A 22,137-nucleotide genomic window follows, 5' to 3' on the forward strand; every position below is an offset into this window, starting at 1 on the left:
GTCTGAAGCTAGCCACTGGGTGCGTTTTCTGCACTTCTGGTCGCCAACCCTATTGAACAGACGGAACGGAACGCATTGTGTAGAAAGGCTCCTAGCGATCTTTGACCGAACAAGTTAAAGCCACTTTTGAAACTCGGAGTTTGGTCTCCTTCCCTATCTTACTCCGTGTAGTATGGGCCCCCGCACGCTAAAAATTTAATTTTAGGGGAATAGGAAATAAGGAGGAATAAGGGGGAATAAGGCGGAACAAGTTACTTATTCCCCTTATTCCTGCTTATTTCCAAGCTCGACGTAACCTAACCTGAAGGAGATTATTCATCAAGAAATTATTTGAAATTGAATTGGTTTATATTTTTCAATTAAAAAAAAATAATAATATAAAAAGCAGTAGTATTTATTCTCTTGTTTGAAGAAATCAGTTATTAAATTAATTATAAAACTACTTATTATATATATTTTGTTGAATTCGTTAAAAAAAAAATTACGTATAATTTACTTAACTGATTTCTTCAAACAAGAGAATAAATACTACTGCTTTTTATATTATTATTTTTTTTTTTAATTGAAAAATATAAACCAATTTAGTTTACAATCAGAGTTTAGAGAAACTGTCTATGCATGAAAATATTAATTAATAAAATTAATTGTAAAAGTGTGCGGTATACTCAAGGGTATACAGCTGTAGATTTATCCTCTTGTTTGTTGAAATCAATTAAATTAATTATAAAATTACTCATCATATCTCGTATCATAATATATATTTTGTTGAATTTATTAAAAAAAAATTATGTTTAATTTACTTAATTCAATTTCAAATAATTTCTTGATGAATAATCTCCTTCAGGTTAGGTTACGCCGAGCTTGGAAATAAGCGGGAACAAGGGGAATATAAGTAACTTGTTCCGCCTTATTTTCTATTATTACCCTGAAGTTAAGTTTTTAGCGTGCGGGGGCCGGGGGCCCTATAGCAACGAATATAGACTTGGTATAGAAGGAAGGTCAGTATTGGCGCCGGGGTCCCATTTTTAAATACACGGAGAGCCTATACTACACTATAGCTGTCCCCCAAGTTTTCGTCCCTTCAATTTAACCCGTGACCGTTCTTCTATACCAAGTCTATATTCGTTGCCTATAGTCAGGGACGTATAGTATACAAAATACCATTTCCAAACAAAAAACAATGAATTAAAGATAAGGTACAATTGATAAACTGCATTTCAAATGTTAATTTAAAAAATAATGATTTATAATGCAAATTACAATATATAGCCTATAATGTCATAATTTGCAGGCTACATTTTAAATTTAATAACAATAGCAGATACAAATATAAGTTATATAATAGCTGAAAAAACTATCAATGTTCATAATCACAACTATATTAAAACATGAGTAATAAAGAACGAGAAAATATTATTACTTTAAACAAAAACGTTTCTAATGAATCAAATCCAAATGATCATGATATAACAGGTGAGTTTTATCTTTAAAATAATTTTATTAAAAAACATTTTTTATCTATAAGTAGATTTTAGTTTTCAGTTCAAACACAATAGATGTCACACCTGTATTCAAAGTACCTCTTTTTATTGCAATCGTATCAATAAGATTATTTGTGTTTTTGATATTAATATGAGAACATAGTACATTGTGCAACTAGGGGAAAAATTGTATACACGGAAGTTACAATTTTCCTCCCAGCTGCCTGGAAAGAAATATGTATTTTCTGTGCTTAATGGTGTGAGCAAAAGTAGTATACATACCATGGGAGAAGATTTGGACAGCCCATATCTCTTGTTTGCCACTTTTGTCCTTGGCTCAGGTGGCAATTTTCATGAGATATGGACTGTCCAAGGTTTCTCCGCTCTAAACATGTAATATCCTATTCCTTTTTGTATGCGCTATTACACCTCACATTACTCAAATCTCCTTACACTTCTTGTAGTTAACAATTAAATGTTTTTATATTTCAAACTCTTTCTTGCATAACATACACATTCTTTCATTATCTTTTAACCAATACTTATTATTATTCTCAAAATGTTTCTATATAAGTCTCACTATAATATCTATCTCTATATTCTTTCTGTAATTTCTTAAACAAAACAATGTTTTGTCAATTACAATCTCACAATGTTTCATATTGTATTTTGCCTTGCATCATTTGATACCAACTTTTGTTTTATAATACATTTATCTCTTACAATCGTTTATTCATAAATCAATTCTTTCCTATCTCAACTTTTCAATTTGTAACTCACTAAAACCCAATCTATAAAAATACGCTTTTTACGTTTTTTTTCCTGCTTGGTCAAAATCTTTTAGTTTTTTTAACCAACATGTCCTTGTTAATCTTTCATTATCTAGTTTCCTAATCTGTAAAAAAGGCTATTGCACATTTTTTTTATATCAAACAAAAACATTATTGATACCTATTTTGTAATACTATTGACATTTAGCGTGCTCCACATGTGCAATATTATTATCTAACTATATAAGAGATAAATATTAAATATTAAATACGTAAATTTAAAATAATTCAATTCTGATAAAAATCAGCATCTGGATTATAAGATACAATCATTCTTCCTTAGTTACAAGTAAGGTAGAAAAGCTAAAATAATAGTATATTACGATACTAGCGCAGTAAAGTAGTTTCACCCTTGTGGGGACAATATCGCCCGAGCGAAGCAAGGGTGATAAGTCCCTACGAGGGTGAAATCTCTTTATCCCCCTAGTATTATACGATATTTTATGAAACAACGTGTATAAACCGAGATTTCGCGAGTGCGTGTTTGCACAAGCGTAACTTGATTCGAGGTTTATGCCACGGCGTGTCATAAACATGTTTATAGCACTGTGTGACATAAACATGTTTATAGCACTGTGTGACATAAACATGTTTATAGCACTGTGTGACATAAACATGTTTATAGCACTGTGTGACATAAACATGTTTATAGCACTGTGTGGCATAAACATGTTTATAGCACTGTGTGACATAAACATGTTTATAGCACTGTGTGACAAAAACATGTTTATACCACTGTGTGACATAAACATGTTTATACCACTGTGTGACATAAACATGTTTATACCACTGTGTGACATAAACATGCCACTAGTATTGTAATGTACTAAAAGGTAAATTTGGGTCGATCAGTGTATATTGATTTTAATTAATGTCTTATATTGGACATTGAAATTGGATTTAACCTTTTACCAAAAGGTAAATTTGGACCGATCAGTGTATATTGATTTTAATTAATGTCTTCAATTGGACATTAAAATTGGATTTAACCTTTTACTACTTTAGCCAAATTTTCAATTTCTATTGTAACGGATTCTAAATCATTTTGAATGGGTGCAAAGTAATATTTTTTTGTAAAGCTGTTATAAAAAATCAATTTGTTCTCAAATAGTACATGTGTATACACCAAAACAAGGACACAAATTTATTTAAACAACTATAATTTTATATCTTACATTATTTCTTACGTTTTTTCAATAGCCTGTAGAGACTACGGCGCCCTTGACTCCCACTCGTGCTCAAGACATCATCCTCGTTAGAAAAAGCCAATTTTCCTCCTTAGTTGCACAATATACTATTTAATAAAGACAATAGTGAAATTTATGTTTCTGCAGTATAGTAAATCTAATGCAGTGTTTTGACTTTAAAAATTTTCTTTTCTGTAAACTTATGTGTGTGTTAGGATTTTAACAACAAAAGGCTGGTATTGAAGTCCCTACCCTACCAAATAACTAGCAATTTGATTGTTCCATCAATAGACTATAAGACAATGGCACAGCTAGTCTGCATTATTTTCTGATAACCACTTAGCTGATTCAAACTCAATAGCTAAACTTGAATGCTTGACATTTTTCAATTGATTTCATTACATTAACTAACGTTCATTTATAAGCATAGAGATAAGCTTTTGTAATTTGTAACGATTGACAATTTTTTCAATTATTTTATAATTTAAAGGAGAAATTTCAATCATAATATAAAGTTACAGATTTATGAAGGTAGAAACAAAATTTATAGTTGCTAATATTTTACATCGTAAAATGTGTGTTTCAAACCGATTTCGTACCTGTTTAAGGTAGATCACTTGTATTGGCCCAGTGCTCAATTCGAGCCCGAATAGAAATTTAAATCGTACGTTTTCGTTATATTACGGGACGCTGCTGTAGATTTTTGTACGATGCCCGGCTGGGAATCATCATATGAGAGCTCATATGAGTACTGATATGACAATCATATGAGTACTCATATAAGTCCTCATATGATAATCATATGATACTTTATCGCCCGAATTCTCATATGAGAGTCATGAAAGACATCTTATAAATATCAGAGAGCAATAGAGTACATAGTATGATTATTTTTATGAAAATTCGTGATATATCATGACTCTCATATGAGAATTCGTATAAAGAAAGACATCTTATAAATATCAGAGAGCAATAGAGTACATAGTATGATTATTTTTATGAAAATTCGTGATATATCATGACTCTCATATGAGAATTCGTATAAAGAAAGACATCTTATAAATATCAGAGAGCAATAGAGTACATAATATGATTATTTTTATGAAAATTCGTGATATATCTTTATACTGGTAATTTGTAAGTTGCTTAAATAATTTATTTTTAGATGAATATTGCAATGAAAAAAATCCACTCTTGTAGAGATTTGAATCATGAACCTCAAGATTATGAAGCAAGCGTTTTACCACCGAGCTATTGTGATTTTTGATGTCCATCACTTTAGTAAAATCAAATTGTCATTATAACTTACACATGCTTGTATGCTTTATTTATTATTAATCAATTACAATTAGTTTATATTATTAAGCATACTAATTGTAATTTATTATTACTAAATTACAATTAGTATGCTTAATAATATAAACTAATTGTAATTGATTATTATTACTAAATTACAATTAGTATGCTTAATAATATAAACTAATTGTAATTGATTAATAATAAATAAAGCATACAAGGACGTGTAAGTTATAATGACTATTTGATTTTACTAAAGTGATCGACGTCAAAGTTTTTTCATTGTTATATTTATGTAAAAATAAATTCTTTAAGCAACTTACAAATTACTAGTATGAAGAAAGACATCTAATAAATATCTGAGAGCGATAGAGTACTTAGTACGATTATTTAGTTTCATGAGAATTTGCGATTTATCGTATGACAATCATATGATTCTCATACGAAAAATCGGTCGAATGTATCATATAATTATCATATGAGGACTCTTATAAGTACTCATATGATTGTCATATCAGTACTCATATGAGCTCTCATATGATAATTTTCAGCTGGGTGTCGTATGTTCACGTACGTTTTGGTTGATATTCGAACATTTCATACAGCATTATACAGAAACGTACGCAAACGTACGCAGGCGTAGGTAAAAGTGTGAAAATGTAGTAAACTAAGAAAAATAATTATCGTTACAGACCCTCCTAGCTGGCGTTTTTTATCGCAAATTTTCTTGCAAGCGCTAAGTTTTTATATTGATAAGTATATACTTAACATTAGTAGCAACTTCTGGGGAAGCGTCATCTCGCTTCGCTTGTGCAAAAAGCATCACATGAGGTCAATAATCACCTTCTTCCACACCCGTATCGAAATATACAATCGCAAGGTTATAAAAAATCGCTGCTAATTCATTAGCACGTAGCTTCCTTCAACATTATGTATTGCTTTAATGTCAGAATTGTTTTTACTTAATATATAATCCTATAAAATTCTGGTACTTTTTCGTTTGATAGATAACATTATTTCGAATCAATAACATACACAATCAATTATAATTCTCTTATATCTTATCATAATTTTATAACCTTCGATAACCATTTTTTTTTAAAGTTCAATATTTAGTTTCCGAGTTATAATGGTTAGGATAGTTCGCGAAACGCGTCTAAAATTACTAGTCATCGAAAAATCGCCATGAAAAAAACGTACATACGTAACTGAAAATCTTATTTTTGTAACACCTTAAGGTAGTTTACCGGAATATTTATTTTCTTAGGATATCGCTCAAACTTTGTTTACATGTTCAATTAAGTGTCCTCTACAACGCGGTATTTTTTTTACCCTTCAAGTGACATTATTTTTAGAGATATTGAACCTTGAAATTTTGTATTTTAACCTGGGAAGCCTATACCAAGTCCGAATTTTGAGGACGTTTAGTTGAATTGCGAATTAAGTTTTTTTAGAATATTTTTAAAAAACTAGCCTGGTGTAAAATAGCAATACAAATCATACAGAAAAAGTTGAATAGGGCAAACGAATAGGAAGACCTACTTTTGACTCCGGATTTGAAAAGTGCAGAAAATTTTACGTTCAAAATGATATTTTGAACAAGGTCACGGAAGGTCATATGAAGGTCAAATTTACGAAAATTGTTAAATAATGTATGTTAGCTCGGAATAACGGTTGGAAACATCAAAATGTTTTTAAAAAACGTTGTCAAGGGTGGAGAGTTTCACTCTCTGGTTGCAATAACCTTGACCTTGAATTTGGTTCTCAAGGTTATGTCAAGATCAAAGTGATTTTTCAAGCGAGCACCCCTGCTTATGATCTCCGATTTGGTGACCTTGAACATCTGTCTAATTTTGAGGTAAAATTGGCCTAAAATATAAAAAAATTACATGAAATCCATTAATTTTTTTAAGACAAATCTTTCTCACTTGGTATTTTACATTTTTTAAAAGATAGAAAATCATCCTATTTAAAAAATGATCTTGACCTTGAAATGACCTTCAAAACCGCGTTCAAGGGCAAAGTTGTTGGTACCAAAAGTTGACCCCCTTTGACCTCTACAACTTTTGTCTAAAACATTTTTCTGTATCCAACCATAAATCTGAGATATTTCCCATAATAGATTAAAATGGTCCACCCTGTATATAGGTGCGCAGTGTTCCTCCCTCTTACAAGTTTTGAGAATATTTTATACTCTAAACAATTTATATCACCATTCTAATGTTTGATACTATGAATTGTAAAGTTTTGACATTAGATAACGCTGTATAATATCTTAAAAAAGGAATTTTCTAATAAAAATCCTAATTGAGCACCACTCCAGCCGGTGAGCTACCTTAAGTAAAAGTGCCACATTCTCTCCCGGCGCCGTAAATCGAATGTGGTACTTTTACTCAAGGTGTTACAACAAATAGCATATTGCCCTTGGGAGGTAAAATGGTGAGCCCATAGCAAGTATTTGCCACTTGCACAATTTACACTTGCTATGGACTTACCAGTTCTTTACCTACCTCGTGGCATAATATACTATTTTCACGAGTTGGTAAAAAAAAGAAAAAATAAGCATAGGTAGAAGAAAATCCATTAAATAGAAGCTAAGATCTAAACGATCCATTTTTCACTTATACAGAGTATACAGGGGAGAACAAAAAAATTTGAAGCGTACTATTTTTGAAACTAACTGGTTTTATGAACAGCCAAAAGATAGGGATCAAGGTGCTATATAATGCTAATTAAATCGAAAATTAGAACTTGATTATTTTTATTCCTTTTTACTCCAGTTATCGCGTCACGTAAAAAAGCGACTTTTTTTAGTTTTTGATATTTTTCTCAGGATCTGCCTCATGAAATAACTTGAAATTAAAGCGGTGTATAGTTCTAATAACCTTTAATAATCACTTTTTAGGCACTTGCCCCGTATAAAGAGTTTCGAAGAAACGTCTTAAACCCAGGGCGAACGCCTATTGGATTTGACAAAAAATGTGTTTTTTTTTCAATTCTTTTTAAGCCATTTTTTATAAAAAGGTTTTTTCTAGTTTATTCTAGTTATTTTGTAGAAAATTAAATTCTGAACAAATTCACAGTATTCAAAAATTCTAAATACCCAATTCAAAAAAGTCTTTCTAGTAGCGAAGGCTCATTCTCCAAAAATTGGATTCCCGTCCGTGCGCAGGACCTGATCTTCATAAGAAGTGACCTTATATTACACAACATACTTGCTCAAAACAACTTTTTTCAATCAAATTCACTATGTATATTAAATATACCATATTCTACATGATCACTATGTATATGCAACTTTCTAGACATACTTTTGTAGACTCAGGTGAGATTTTAGATGAGATATTTTTAAAAATCGAAAAAATGTCTAAAATGCTTTGAAACTTAGTTTTTTGAACTTATTTGGGGGGAGGCTCCTCCTTATAGGCGACTACCAATATTAAAAAACTCATTTTTGAATAAATAAGAAGATCCGGCAGCTTCCGAACCAAAATAACAGATGAGATTTTGACAGATCATTTGACATACACTCACTATATATAATGAATATACAATATTCTATACTACGCCTGGCCTAAATTTCTTAAAAAACCTTATATTACATGTCATACTTGCTTGAATCAACTTTTTTCACTCAAACTCACTATATATACTAAATATATACGATATTCTGCACAACGCCTAGACTAAATTTTCAAAATAATCTTATATTACACTTCATACATTCTTGAACGAACTTTTTGCACTCAAAGTCACTATATCCTAGTGAAAATAAAAAATGTAATAAAGTGTAATAAAATATAAGAATATGTAACAAATCGTACCATTTTGTACGTTTTTGTTGGATTTCGGACCTTTTTTACGTTTTATTACAGTTTGCTACATTTTATTACATTTTGTTACGTTTTATTACAATTTATTACAAATCCATTGATCCAGGATTTCATAGGGGTCTCTTCTTTGATAGGGCAAATGTAACAATACGTAAAAATGTATAACAATATGTAAAAAATTGTCTGTAAGCGTAATATTATATAAGAAAATGGCGACTTTTTAATTTTCTTACTTCTGCTTACATTCTTTTACTTTTTCTTACAATTTCTTATGCATTGTTACATTTTATTATAAAATTAATATTAAAAAAATATATTGACTATATTAGGCGGTAAAATAACATATGTAATAAAATGTAATAAAATGTAAAAAAAAGTTAACAAATCTGAAAATGTAAGAAAGTGTGCAGAAACGTATGAGAAAAAGGTCCGAAATCCAACAAAAGACTACAGTTTCTTACATTTTCTTACATTTTTTTTTTTTATTACAATTTATTACAATTTATTACACTTTTTTCCACTAGGATATATATTGAATATAATATACCTATTCTACACTACGCCTAGCCTAAATTTTTTTAAGAAGCTTATATTACATGTCATACTTGCTTGACTAAACTTTTTTCACTTAAACTCTACATCATGCCTACACTAAATTTTTAGAGTTTTCTCTTCTACTTTCTTTTACCTCTCTTCTAAATAAACCTTCTCTTTCTTCTGTCTTCGTGAATCTTGTAATCCTGTTACTTTCTTATCACTCCATTTATAGGTACGACCGCGACACGGAAGTGCCTTATCGTTTCGTGTGCGAAAAATGTGTGAGATGCGATATCTCACGCAATTTTCGACCGATCGGGCTGAAATTTTAGGAGAAGTCTCCTTTTGCAAAAGTTAAAAAAATATTTTTTTTATCCCGATCCTCTACGTCGTTTTGAAATGCGGGTACAATTTGTTCGATTTTAAGCGTTTTTTTAATAAATTTTCCTTTGATGCGATTATCTCGGAAAGACTTTAATCAATCGGGCTAAAAATTTGTGTGCGAACTCCCCTCGTAATACTAAGCTGACAGATTTATTTTGGGCTTGATCCTGCACGTATACGCAGAATGCGGTCACCTCCAAAAATCGCTAAAAACGTTTTTTTAGCTCTAAGTCGAATTCTAAGCATTCTACAAAAAGAAGTTAAACGGAAAAGTTATAGATCTTTGGAAAATACAACTTTTTCCCATTAACATCAAATCATGAAAATACTTATAACTCGAGTTTACAGTCCAAAATCGATTTTTTACAACTAAAAACCCAATTATTTACCATAAAACATTCCTTTATTTTCCTTTATTATTAAAAGCTGAAAGTTATATTTTGGCCTTTATCTCATACATATATACAAAATTAAACCACTTTTTAAATTAAATTATAAAAAATGCATAATTTAGGAAATACGTAATCGCCGAATAAAATCTGTGTAAATTGGCATTATATAACGACGTACGCTATATTAATTAAATCTTTTAAGCTGAATCAGTACAATTCACTTTCAAAATTGAAGTGTATATACTGAACTAGAAAAACCTAAACTCAATAAAGAAAATTGCTTAGATTGAAGAAAAGCTCTAAGTAACTTACTACATCCCTCTAAACTATGCTAAATACCTAAACAATCAATTTTCTAATATTCTAATTGCAATCCTACAAACGAAATATCATTCTTTTGTTTACTTCCTCTTGAAAACTGCGATACAAAAGTGTTGTATTATTTATCTGAAATTACAATAGAATAAAAATAAAATAAGATATATTTTAAGAATATCTACAAACAAAAATAAATAATTGATACAAATACAAATAAGTTACTAATTTTCCAGTAGTTTTGATGATAGTGTTGATGACCGCCAGAAGAATACCAATCAAAACTTTGTCAACAATATTGAAAAAAAAAACAGGATAACCTTGCGTACTGGCACGGGATTTAACCATATTACCCTGTAAAGACAAATATTCATAACTAAATAATATTATTAAAACAATTATCTACCTATTAGATAGACTTAGGCATCACCAACACTGATACTGCAAACAATTTCTGGTTTGCTGTATGAGTTACCTTAATTTTCTTTGCACCTGTAAACAAGCCAACTTTCAAAAGATTTGCCAAAGGTACAAGATTTATTGTCATCGAATTATTCCATCCTATTTGTTGGTGCGTTTATTTTTGCGCATTTTATAGGTATAAGTACTTGTCTAACTATTTGTAGCCGAGTGCAAGCCACGACTACGCATTAACCAACACCATAGCAAATTGCTCGGCCCGAGAATAATACCCTCCCTTTTTACAGGCTGGAATACGCGCGCGTTAGAAGCGATTCGGATTTAAGCACGCGAGACAACGAATTTGCGTTAATGGATTCGAATAGAAGAGTACACGTTCAAGCGTATGTGTCACTTTTTAAGTGGTGCACAGGCCATAGTGTGAGCTCTAACTGCAAATATTTACAAGAACGCCAGACGAGAAAGAACACTCTGTATCTGAATTAAGTTGCAATCAACGTGACGGTAATGTTAGTGCCTACAATGCAATTTACAAAGTAATAGTTACAGTAACATTAAAAACGCCTCAACGTGTAGAACATCTGATTAGCGAGCACTTCTTACTTATTTTCCCGACATTATGCGAGACGCCACACGTATTTGTCGATGAACGCAACTTAGTCAGCAAGTATACATTTATAAGGAAAAATTCGTTACCTCATGAAATTTTTCTTCAATATTACATTGTGCCAAAATTGCTCAAGTTGAATGAATGAAGAACTTCGCTGTGACCATTGAGTGAATGGAGATGGCTAAACAAATATTATGATTAAAATTCTATAGTAAAATTGCAAACCTTATCAGATTTTAAAATTTATGAATTATAAATCATCACTGATTTGAAAGATAACATTTCTAGACATTTCTCTTGTCATCTATGATGCACACTATTCTCAAAGACAATAGCGTATCAAGATAAAAAATACAACACAAGATGTAGTGTATCAAAATTTCATTCAGTATGATTAATGCATTTTTTATGCACCTTTGTCTCTAAGTCATTCAAACTACTATGCTGCTTATGCTACGTAGTTGAGTCATTTTTGTTTTCAAGACAAAGTTATTTAAATCATGAAATATAAAGCAATTTGCAGTTGTTTTATATTGCTGATTAGACATTGTAACGAGGAACAACGTCCCTCGCCACGCCGGTAATCGAGGCAGAATAGAGTGTGACGAAATAAGGCGGCATTAGCTCGACGTACAGAGCGCGCGCCTAGAGATCTCGGGAGCGCCGGATCGATTCTCGGTCCCGGCGTCTCCTTTTGTGATTTCCTCCACTCACGTCAAAGTCTCACCCCGTTACAACATTATCAATTAAACTAAATAATATAGTTCCTCACCTTATTCAAAAGTACCATCTCCATAGAATTCTTGACACATTTCACACAACAAGATTTGCAGAACTGAATGTTCAGTCATGCTATGCTTCTCTGCTGATGTAGAGTCAATGTGCTCATCGCATCCAGTGCAATACAGCCTAAGAAAACGGACGAAAGCAACATCTAGATAAACAAAGAACAGTTCTCAGTTATAAATCAATGTTACACATTAATTCTTCCTTGGAAAAATTCTGAAAAGAAATGTGCATTAAAAAGCTGCATTGTAAAGAATAATTGTCAGCAGTACGCAATGCTGACTATAAGCCATTAAAGTCAAATTCTCTGCGCCTGAACTTATCGCAGAGCAGATCAGAATCCCATATTTGACTTCGAATCATACATATCATCTTGCATTAGGTATCAATAATATGTAAGAATAAGCTAAGCCAAGCAATATTAAATTAATGCCAATAATAATTATATTACACCAATAAACACCAACTAAGGAACAAGCTACAAATATGATTCGAAGCAACACCTGTAAATAGCATCTACAACAATAAATTTAACTGCAAAATTTTCTCACTTCCAATCTCTGAACCTCACAATAGAATAATGCCAAAAAAAATATAAATCAAAGAATCAAAATTAACAGAGACAAGACTCAAAGCCATTCTCAAAAGCAACAAAAAAAAAAAAATTTCAATAATTTAATTACAGAAGCCAAGAAAAGTCGATTGGAATCAATGGAGTCGATAAATTTCATTACGGAAAACAATAATTGAAATCGATATTCAATACCAGTAATCGACCTTTAGTGACTTTAATAGTCATTTTCCGTATATAATTCTATATACTTATATCGATTCTATCAATTTTAATTAAGTTCGAATGCAAAAAATAGAATTAAGATATAAATTCAAATTCGATTAAAAATTAATCAACCTCTATTAACTGTTTCCAACAGGGATACTATTTTCATTCAGGTTTTTCAGTTGCCTCACCCATCGTCTTTACGTGGGTTATTGGGTTAAGCAACTCGACACTAAAACCGAGTCCAACTCACCCCAAGGGCAGTCATAGGGTGCCAGTCGTTGGGTTACTTTTTACAGCTTGCGAGTTTATCATTTAAACAACTCTGTAACAGAACCAACAGCAATACTGTATAAGCACCGATAAGCATTACGAACGCGAAGAGATGTAAGGCGGAAAGCCAACGCGGCAGTAAGGCCGCGCGTGGCGCGCTAGTTTTAAAAGCACACGCAATATACATAAGTATCTTGTAAGCCTGTGAACGGTAGAGGCTTGTCTTTGTCAACCACTACTTTGTCATGTCGTACACAAAATTTGTGGTGCCCTGCTATGGCTGCCAACAGCAAGTCACTTATATTGCTTTTATCACCATGTATGTACAGGGTGTTTCATTTTAATCCGACCACGACAAAAAACCATGGAAAAACTAATTTTAACGAAAAATGACCTTAACAAAAGTTGAAAGGGGGCCATCGGATGACACAAACACCTATGACCTTGAACTCGATTTTCAAGGTCATTTGGGGGTAATTGTGATTTTTTTAAATGGGAACCTCTATTTTAGACCTTGGAATCGGATAGAGCGGAAAAAATTACGTCGCAAAGGATATTTTAAGTTTGCTTTGGTGACCTTGAGAAGGTCAATTCAAGGTCAAATAGCAAAAAATCTGCTAAACAGCTGTTTGTCTGGTTTTATTTTACTGATGTCGAAAGATGACCTTAACAAAAGTTGAAGGGAGCAAAAGGGGCCATCTAATGTCACCAACACCTTTGATCTTGAACTCGATTTTCAAGGTCATTTGAAGGTCATTGTATTTTTTTAACGGGGACCCCTATTTTTTACCTCGGAATACGGAGCAGCGGAAAAAATTACGTCGGAAATGACATTTCAAGTTTGCCTTAGTGACCTTGAGAAGGTCAATTCAAGGTCAAATAAGAAGTATCAGCCTAAGATTGTTTTCCTTTCAATTTTTTCGTAGAATTATCATTTTGTTATTGTAATAAACATTAAGAGAATAATTGACTTAAAATGTGATTATGCTTTGCTGACTTTAAAGCCATTTTGTAAGGTCAAAAGTGCAAAAATGCAATATCTAATGTTATGTGGAGTCCATATTTATATCCTAACTTTAGCGTTACCCAGGAACAACGACGTGGACGTAATAGGATTGTGTTCCCTTTGGGGTGCTTGATTAGAATGAGTCCCCTTGCCTCTCACTTTTATTATGTACAGATTTGAATGTAGGTGCCCAAAGACACCACCATTTTTTTGGATTCTATTCAGTTCTTGGGATGTTTTCGTAAGCGAATTTTTATCCTATCTTTAGCGTTACTCAGGAACGACGTGGACACAATTGGCTACTAATTTTCCTCATCGAATGCACTGGACGTGGAGATTTGGGTGTTCGATGGCCACCGAGATCTCCAGATATGACATCACCCGATTTCTATTTGTGGGGGTATTTGAAAGATGTTGTTTATGAACATGAAACTACAACAAGGGAAGATATACAACAAGGGACTCACTCTAATCAAGCACCCCGAAAAGTGAGAGGCAAGGAGACTCACTCTAATCAAGCACCCCAAAGGGAACACAATCCTATTACATCCACGTCGTTGTTCCTGGGCAACACTAAAGTTAGGATATAAATATGGACTCCACATAACATTTGATATTGCATTTTTGCACTTTTGACCTTACAAAATGGCTTTGAAGTCAGCAAAGCATAATCACATTTTAAGTCAATTATTCTCTTAATGTTTATTTCAATAACAAAATGATAATTCTACGAAAAAATTGAAAGGAAAACAATCTTAGGCTGATACTTCTTATTTGACCTTGAATTGACCTTCTCAAGGTCACTAAGGCAAACTTGAAATGTCCTTTGCGACATAATTTTTTCCGTTCTATCCGATTCCAAGGTCTAAAATAGAGGTTCCTATTTAAAAAAATCACAATTACCCTCAAATGACCTTGAAAATCGAGTTCAAGGTCATAGGTGTTTGTGTCATTCGATGGCCCCCTTTACCCCCTTCAACTTTTGTTAAGGTCATTTTTCGTTAAAATTAGTTTTTCCATGGTTTTTTGTCGTGGTCGGATTAAAATTAAACACCCTGTATATCCCTTTTAAAAAAGAGATACGAGAAAAGTGAAGCCGACTAAAACGAGATTTGATTGGCTGCTTTTAAAAGGGCACGAAAATACATAATCTAGAAAATATTTACGAACTAAAATAAATTTAAATTGTAAATTTTTACAAAGTTATTTATGATATAAAAGAGAATTGAATAAATAATAAAACAATTAATACGTTAATTAATGAATTTTAATTTGATATTAATTGAAACAATATTTCTAAATTGAGAAAGTATAAACTTAAAACTTAAGACATGTCCAAAAAGCATACAAATAAAAGCAGTTGCTCGCGTGAAGCGCGCAAAATGTCACTAGTATGTATATACATTTAATATTTGCATGTTACTTCAAATCTTAAATTGGTGAATTTTTTATTATACTTTTGCGTCCACTAAACACTTACATATGTTTAGATGTGTATTACATACATATACAACTACCGCATATAAATACAAAGTCTAAAACGATACATCTTTAATCTTGCTTGCTCTGAACGTAACACTATGCCTCATAATTATAAAAATACATATAATTTATAAAAATGTAAATCATTAACTCAATGATATATGGTTACTGCATCACAGAATCGATTTCTTAAACAAATATTGAACAAGATACTTTTACTAAATTGTATTTTATGCATTGTATACATTAATTAAATTGTAACTAGATTATACATAGCAAATTATAACAATCATAAATAATAATCATTATTAATTGAAAAATTAATAATAATAATAATGAAAATTCAAATAAGAACAATATTTTAATTATAATTTTAACCGTAAACAAATTTTTATGCAATTTTTGACTATAATGAAATATTAATGACATTATACTAAAATTAAAAAATCATTTATATACAAGATAAATAATAATTTTAATAATTAAAAAATAATATACTTTACTAGTCAAGAGGATGATAGAAAAATTCATCTGCTAAAAACATCATAAACATTGAAGAACCTGTAACAATAAAATAAATACCACAAAGTAAATGCTCAATAGAAAAAAAAAGTTTTAAACAATAATCTTTGTTTTTAATTTATAATAAATCACATCTAATAATTTCATTGAAGTACTTTATTGAAGGCAGGATACACATACATGGAATACTTGTAAAATTCAACTGATTATATACATACACGCACATATATCACTAATAATTAGAGAAAAATAATATTATTATGCATCAACAATATATGCAATACAATTTATAATTTAAAATTGAAAAGTCAAAACAAACTAAAATCTAAAACAATAACTAAATATGGAGTGTGAACTTCAATATTAAAATTGGACAAACGATCCGAATCATAAACTACGTAAATGTAACCATAGAATAACACTATTAGTAATCAAAGGCAACTTCACTCCTACACAATTTGCTAGCATGACACCATAGCTTTTATGGAAAATCAGAAAATTATTAATTTGCTAAAATACATTAGCTTGTACTTTTAACGCACAGAATGATATAATTTGCTCCATAAATATAAATCTCATTTAATCGTAGTAACTGAATTGAGAACTATTTAGATAAGAACACATCTATTTCAGAAAGAGCACACAGTGGCGCTGTCGTCGTCCAGCAAGTCCCAAACTGTAGGCCTTAACAACACGATATAAACCGTCATAAGTGTCATACAACATGTCGTAGATGGCGGGACTGTCGTACGTTGCAGTGCCATTTCGGTTTCGGTATAGCCGTGGCTGCTAGACAGATAGAAGTTTTGCCACTATCGTGACTGAAGATTAGGCCCGTTACATGCAAAAAGGAACAGAAACAAATAAATACTGACCAACCATATTAAATAAGTATTATCCCGTAGTGCAGCATTTATAAGGAATAGTTTAGTCTGTTTCCTTATCTGGAATGGGCGAAAGGCCTTTTTAGTGTTTTTGTGTGTATATGTATAAATAAACACACCCAAACACACACATATACATATATCTTAAGGGGGCACACCAACTTTGAAATTAAAATCAAAATTTTTATTACTATTCTTAGACATAATTACCTTTATTTTGATGATTTAAGACCTTCTATATACCTCTATAATACCTATGTATAGTAGGGAGTCCATAATTCACTTACCGTAAGATTCCAAAGGAACGAATGGCCCAAATGAGCTCAAACTCTAGGATATTATTTAAAAGTACATTAGTTATGGTATGAATGAGGGAATTTGGTTTAAATTTCATAGAAAAAAGTTACATGATAGTTATGTTAAAATTAATCAAAAATTAATAAAAAATCCTTAATTAATATTAAAATTAATAAATAATATCCTAGAGTTTGAGCTCATTTGGGCCATTCGTTCTTTTGGAATCTTACGGCAAGTGAATTATGGACTCCCTACTATACGTAGGAATTATAGAGGTATAGAAGGTCTAAAACCATCAAAATAAAGGTAATTATGTCTAAGAATAGTAATAAAAATTTGGTTCATTTATATAAGTATTTATACATTTTTAATGAAAAATTTTGATTTTAATTTCAAAGGTGGTGTGCCCCCTTAAGGCGAAAGTGTTTTTTCCCTAGGGGCGAAAGTGAGCACTTTTAAATTTTCAAAATTTTTCTTTTTTAGGCAGGCCAAAAAAAAGGGCTATCGAGGACTTGATTATAAAAAACACGGTACATAACTAGGGGCGAATTGGCTTTCTTAGACTCGGATGATGATTGAGCCCTCGTGTCCGTCTTGGGCGCCTGCGGCGCCTTTGACTCCCACTCGTGCTCAATCATCATCCTCGCTTGAAAAAGCTAACTTCCGTCCCTAGTTGTGCAATGTACTATTATATTTTATTATCCCTGTCAAAAATATTTACATCAAATTTTACATCAAATTTTACATCAAATTTTATGTAAAGATTTTAAACTATTAGATATAAAATTTTACATGCACGAATAAAATTGTAAAACTCTATATTGATATGTCTGCAAAAATTATCTCAAATCCATATACTGTAAACTTTCTTTCTCTACTGAGAAAAGGTGGTGTTTAGAAACTCATGTAGTTACATAGGAATTCCAATCCTATTTAGTCACCGTCTTTATAAGAAAGAGAGTTGAAACAAAACAGCGATAACGTTCATAGGGAGTAGGGCCTTTCGAGCATAAGGCTTTCGACCGATCGCGTCAGTTTGAATCTGGCCGTACTATAGAGCACATAATAAATGGACTTATAAATTTATTTCATTGTGTTCTCTATCTTCACCTTATATCCACGTATTCCAACAGGTTATGGGCCCAGGCACATAGCTAAGGTGTATTAGTGCAAAGTGACAAAAACAATTTTTAGTTAAAAATTAAAGTGCATGTAATAAGTGTATGTGTTAAAATTTTAGTGCGAAAATGAGTGACGACACTAAAAAGAATAAAAGAAACATTAAGCCGTTTGTCGGCGAAAAATATAGCATCTGGAAATACAGAATTCGCTCATTGATAGCAGAATGAAAAAGCTCCGACTGACACTAAATTGTTAGATAATTGGAAAAAATGTGAAAGAATCGCCAAGGGAATCATTATCAAATATTTATCTGACTCAATGCTTAGTTTCTCGACTGAAGTAGATACGGCGAAAAGTGTCATGGAAAAGTTGGATGCAATCTACAACAGAAAAAGCTTAGCAACTCAACTTGCTATTGAGAAAAAGCTTTTGATGCTCAAATTCGACGAAACCACACCGCTGTCCAAACATCTTATCTGCTTCGATGAAATGATGGTCGATTTACAAGCCGCCGGAGCAACTATAAGTGAGATGAGTAAAATCGCAAGACTTTTATTAACACTGCCTAATTCATACGATGCACTTGTCACCGCAATCCAGACTCAAGTTGGCAAAGACTTGACACTTGCGTTTGTAAAGATTAAATTACTTGATTATGAAGTGAAATTACAAACTGAAAAAGGTGAGACAAGCGCAAAAGTGCTGCAAACAGAGACAATAGCCAGTGCTGACAAGAAAAATAAAAACTTCAAAGGAAATTTCAAAAAGAAGAATAACAACGGCTACAAAAATAAAAAGTTTAATAGGAACAATAAAAATAAACCGTGTGATCATTGTGGTAGAAGAAATCACGAACGGAAGGATTGTTATTTCTTAAAAAATAACACTACGGGAGAATACAATCAACGAACGCTGCATACGATTCAAACGCAAAATGAAGAACAAAGATTTGCATTTATGTCAGCCAACCAGTTTGAAAATAACGTATCAAGTGATTTGACAAAAGTTAATTTTGTAATCGATTCTGGAGTCACGGATAATGTAGTCAAAGACATTAACATTTTCAAGACGTTGTCCACGTTGGAAAAACCAATTAAAATATCGATCACAAAAAGAGGAGAAGTCATCAACGCGACGAAGATTGGGACCATTGAATTCAAAACAAATCTAGGCGTGACGGGCGTTCTTGAAAATGTGCTATGCGTGCCAAAGCTGCAACCAATCTCTTATCAGTACGCCGAATCCAGCAGGCCGGAATAAGGATCATTTTTGGTGAATCTGGAGGTGTTGTGGTAAAAATAGGTGGTATGACAATCTTCACTGGTAAGTCAGTAAATAATTTAATATGCGTAGTTTTTACGATAGATAAAAATATGCGTGATAAAGCATATGCAAATAATATCGTAGCTTTAAACGCATATAAAGTGTGGCATGAACGATTAGGCCACATTGAGAAATCTAAATTCATCAAAATGAAACAGCATAATTTAATTGACGACAAAAAATTAATTGAATTAATAAGTCCAACAAAAAATTTGTGTGAGGCTTGTATATTTGGAAAACAAGCACGTCTGCCTTTCTCAAAAGAAAGAGACCGAAGTCATATAACGAGACCTTTGTTCGTTGTACACTCTGATGTGTGCGGTCCAATCAAGCCTAAGACTATTGATAATAAAAATCAATGAATGTAAAAATTTTTTACATTCATTGATGAATTTACCCACTATACGATTGTTTATCTCATTACATATAAGTCTGAAGTATTTAAAATGTTTCAAGACTTTGTGGCTAAAAGTGAAACTCACTTTAATTTAAAAATCGCAAATTTAAATTGCGATAATGGAAATTAATATTTGTCGAAAGAATTCAAAGCATTTTGTGTACAGAAAGGTATCCAGTATAATTTAACTGTTCCATACACGTCACAACAAAATTCCATAGCGGAGCAAGTGAATAGGACGCTATTAGTAAAAGTCCGCGCCATGATTCACGGTGCTAAACTTAAAAAAGAGTTTTGAGGAGAAGCTATCTTAACGGCTACTCATTTAGTAAATATTACACCCACTAAAGGTATTGCAGAGAACAAAACTCCTTTTCAACTTTGGTATAACAGAAAACCAAAATTAAATCGTTGAAAGATTTTTGGTTGCACCGTGTATATTCACAATAAAAATAGACAAAGTAAATTTGATAAAATCTATTAAAAGAATTTTAGTTGGCTATGAGAACAATGAATACAAAATATCAAACGTGGAAACAAATACATTTGTTATAGCACGTGATGTGGTTTTTGACGAGATTAATTTTAAAAACTCGAGACCAGCCTCTGTACACATAAAAGATGACTTTGATAGCCTTCAGATAAAAAGACGTAAAACTGATGAAATAAAAATCAGTGAGAATCAAGAAAGCTAAACAAACGAATCTAATGAAAAGATCGACGCTCAAATTGATTCTCATGAAGGCGAGTTGCGACGAAGTGGAAGAATACAAAATAAACCTCAAATTAATTACGATGAGGAATTTGATCGTCATATTTATGCACTGTCGACAACTACTGACATTCCTAGCTCGCATAGTGAGATCAAAAATCGTACTGATAAAATTAAGTGTGAGAAAGCAGTTAATAGCGAAATCGAATCGCTAATGCAAAATAGAACGTGGAACATAGTGCCGCGTCCGAACAATAAAAATATAGTTGATTGCAAATGGGTTTTTAATATTAAAATTGATGAAAAAGGAAATCCATGTAAATATAAAGCAAGACTTGTCGCAAAGGGTTTTATTCGACAATATTTACAGGACTACAATGAAATTTTGCACCTGTCCCTGGTTTTGCACCTGTTTATTACAAGATTATTCTTTCTGTTGACATACAAGTTTTTTATTTGTATCGTTTTAACTGTTCCTGGGTGGAAATTCAAATTGTAAGTTTTTGTTATATTACGCTGCTGCAGATTTTTGTACATTTGTACAGCATTATACAGGAACGTCCGCGAACGTACGCAGGTGGAGGTAAATGTGCAAAAATGTAGTAATGATACGTCCTGCGACGTATTGCAGTTGAGCAATATTGCGAAGCCGAAAACTCAAAATCGATGAGTCAGAATAATATGTAGAACAGCGAAGTTAATGAGTACATATACTCTGTATACTCCGCGCGATCAGTTGTGTTTGTACATTCAACCTGGACTCTTTGGACGACGCTCCTATCCGTCGCTACCAAAGAGCTACCAGTCTTAAGCCGCGATTTCGGTCTTTATAGAAAACTTTGCCTTGAATAAATCGTAAGAATCAGCCAACTACAAGTGTCCTTTATTCGAATACACCCATCCTGTATAAGCCTGACTACAGCATAGCAGCAGCAATTCAGTCCAAGCAGTTGAACGCAAGTAAGTAAGGATAAATAAATAAAAGATCCATTTTGCGACTTAATAGTAAATTAAAAAAAATACTGATCGTTGCAGATCCGCCTCAAACATTAAGTCGTACAAGTGTGTGTTGAAAATTTCTGCAAACAATCTTTAAAATCTTCTTACACACATAATTATTCCGTCTTATACAGATAGCTTACTATTCTTAAACTGAAAAATCATACCAGTAAATTTTCTAAATGTATGCAGTTTTTAAGAGTTTTATAGTAATAAATATTTTTTAATACGAAAAACATCAACCCTTTAAGCAAATCTACACTATATTAAA

General features: G+C 31.9%; 1 protein-coding gene across 5 annotated transcripts in view; it reads left to right on the forward strand.

The window, feature by feature from the left end:
* The first annotated feature begins 367 nt into the window (after positions 1 to 367).
* The window catches only part of LOC100119250 (transmembrane protein 242), a 71,277-nt gene continuing 49,507 nt past the window's right edge, over positions 368 to 22,137 (forward strand). Inside the window, exons 1-3 of one of the 5 annotated variants that reach the window (XM_031928884.2) lie at positions 849 to 998; positions 1,136 to 1,196; positions 1,292 to 1,473. In XM_031928884.2, the coding sequence (XP_031784744.1) occupies positions 1,389 to 1,473 (85 nt within the window). In that variant the 5' untranslated portion in view covers positions 849 to 998; positions 1,136 to 1,196; positions 1,292 to 1,388. Of the gene's footprint in view, positions 1,474 to 22,137 lie in introns of all 5 variants that reach the window. The other 4 variants (XM_008212546.4, XM_031928882.2, XM_031928883.2 and 1 more) reach the window with 4 other exon arrangements.

The sequence above is a fragment of the Nasonia vitripennis genome, chromosome 4 (assembly GCF_009193385.2).
Source record: "Nasonia vitripennis strain AsymCx chromosome 4, Nvit_psr_1.1, whole genome shotgun sequence".
In the NCBI taxonomy this organism is placed as follows: domain Eukaryota; kingdom Metazoa; phylum Arthropoda; class Insecta; order Hymenoptera; family Pteromalidae; genus Nasonia; species Nasonia vitripennis.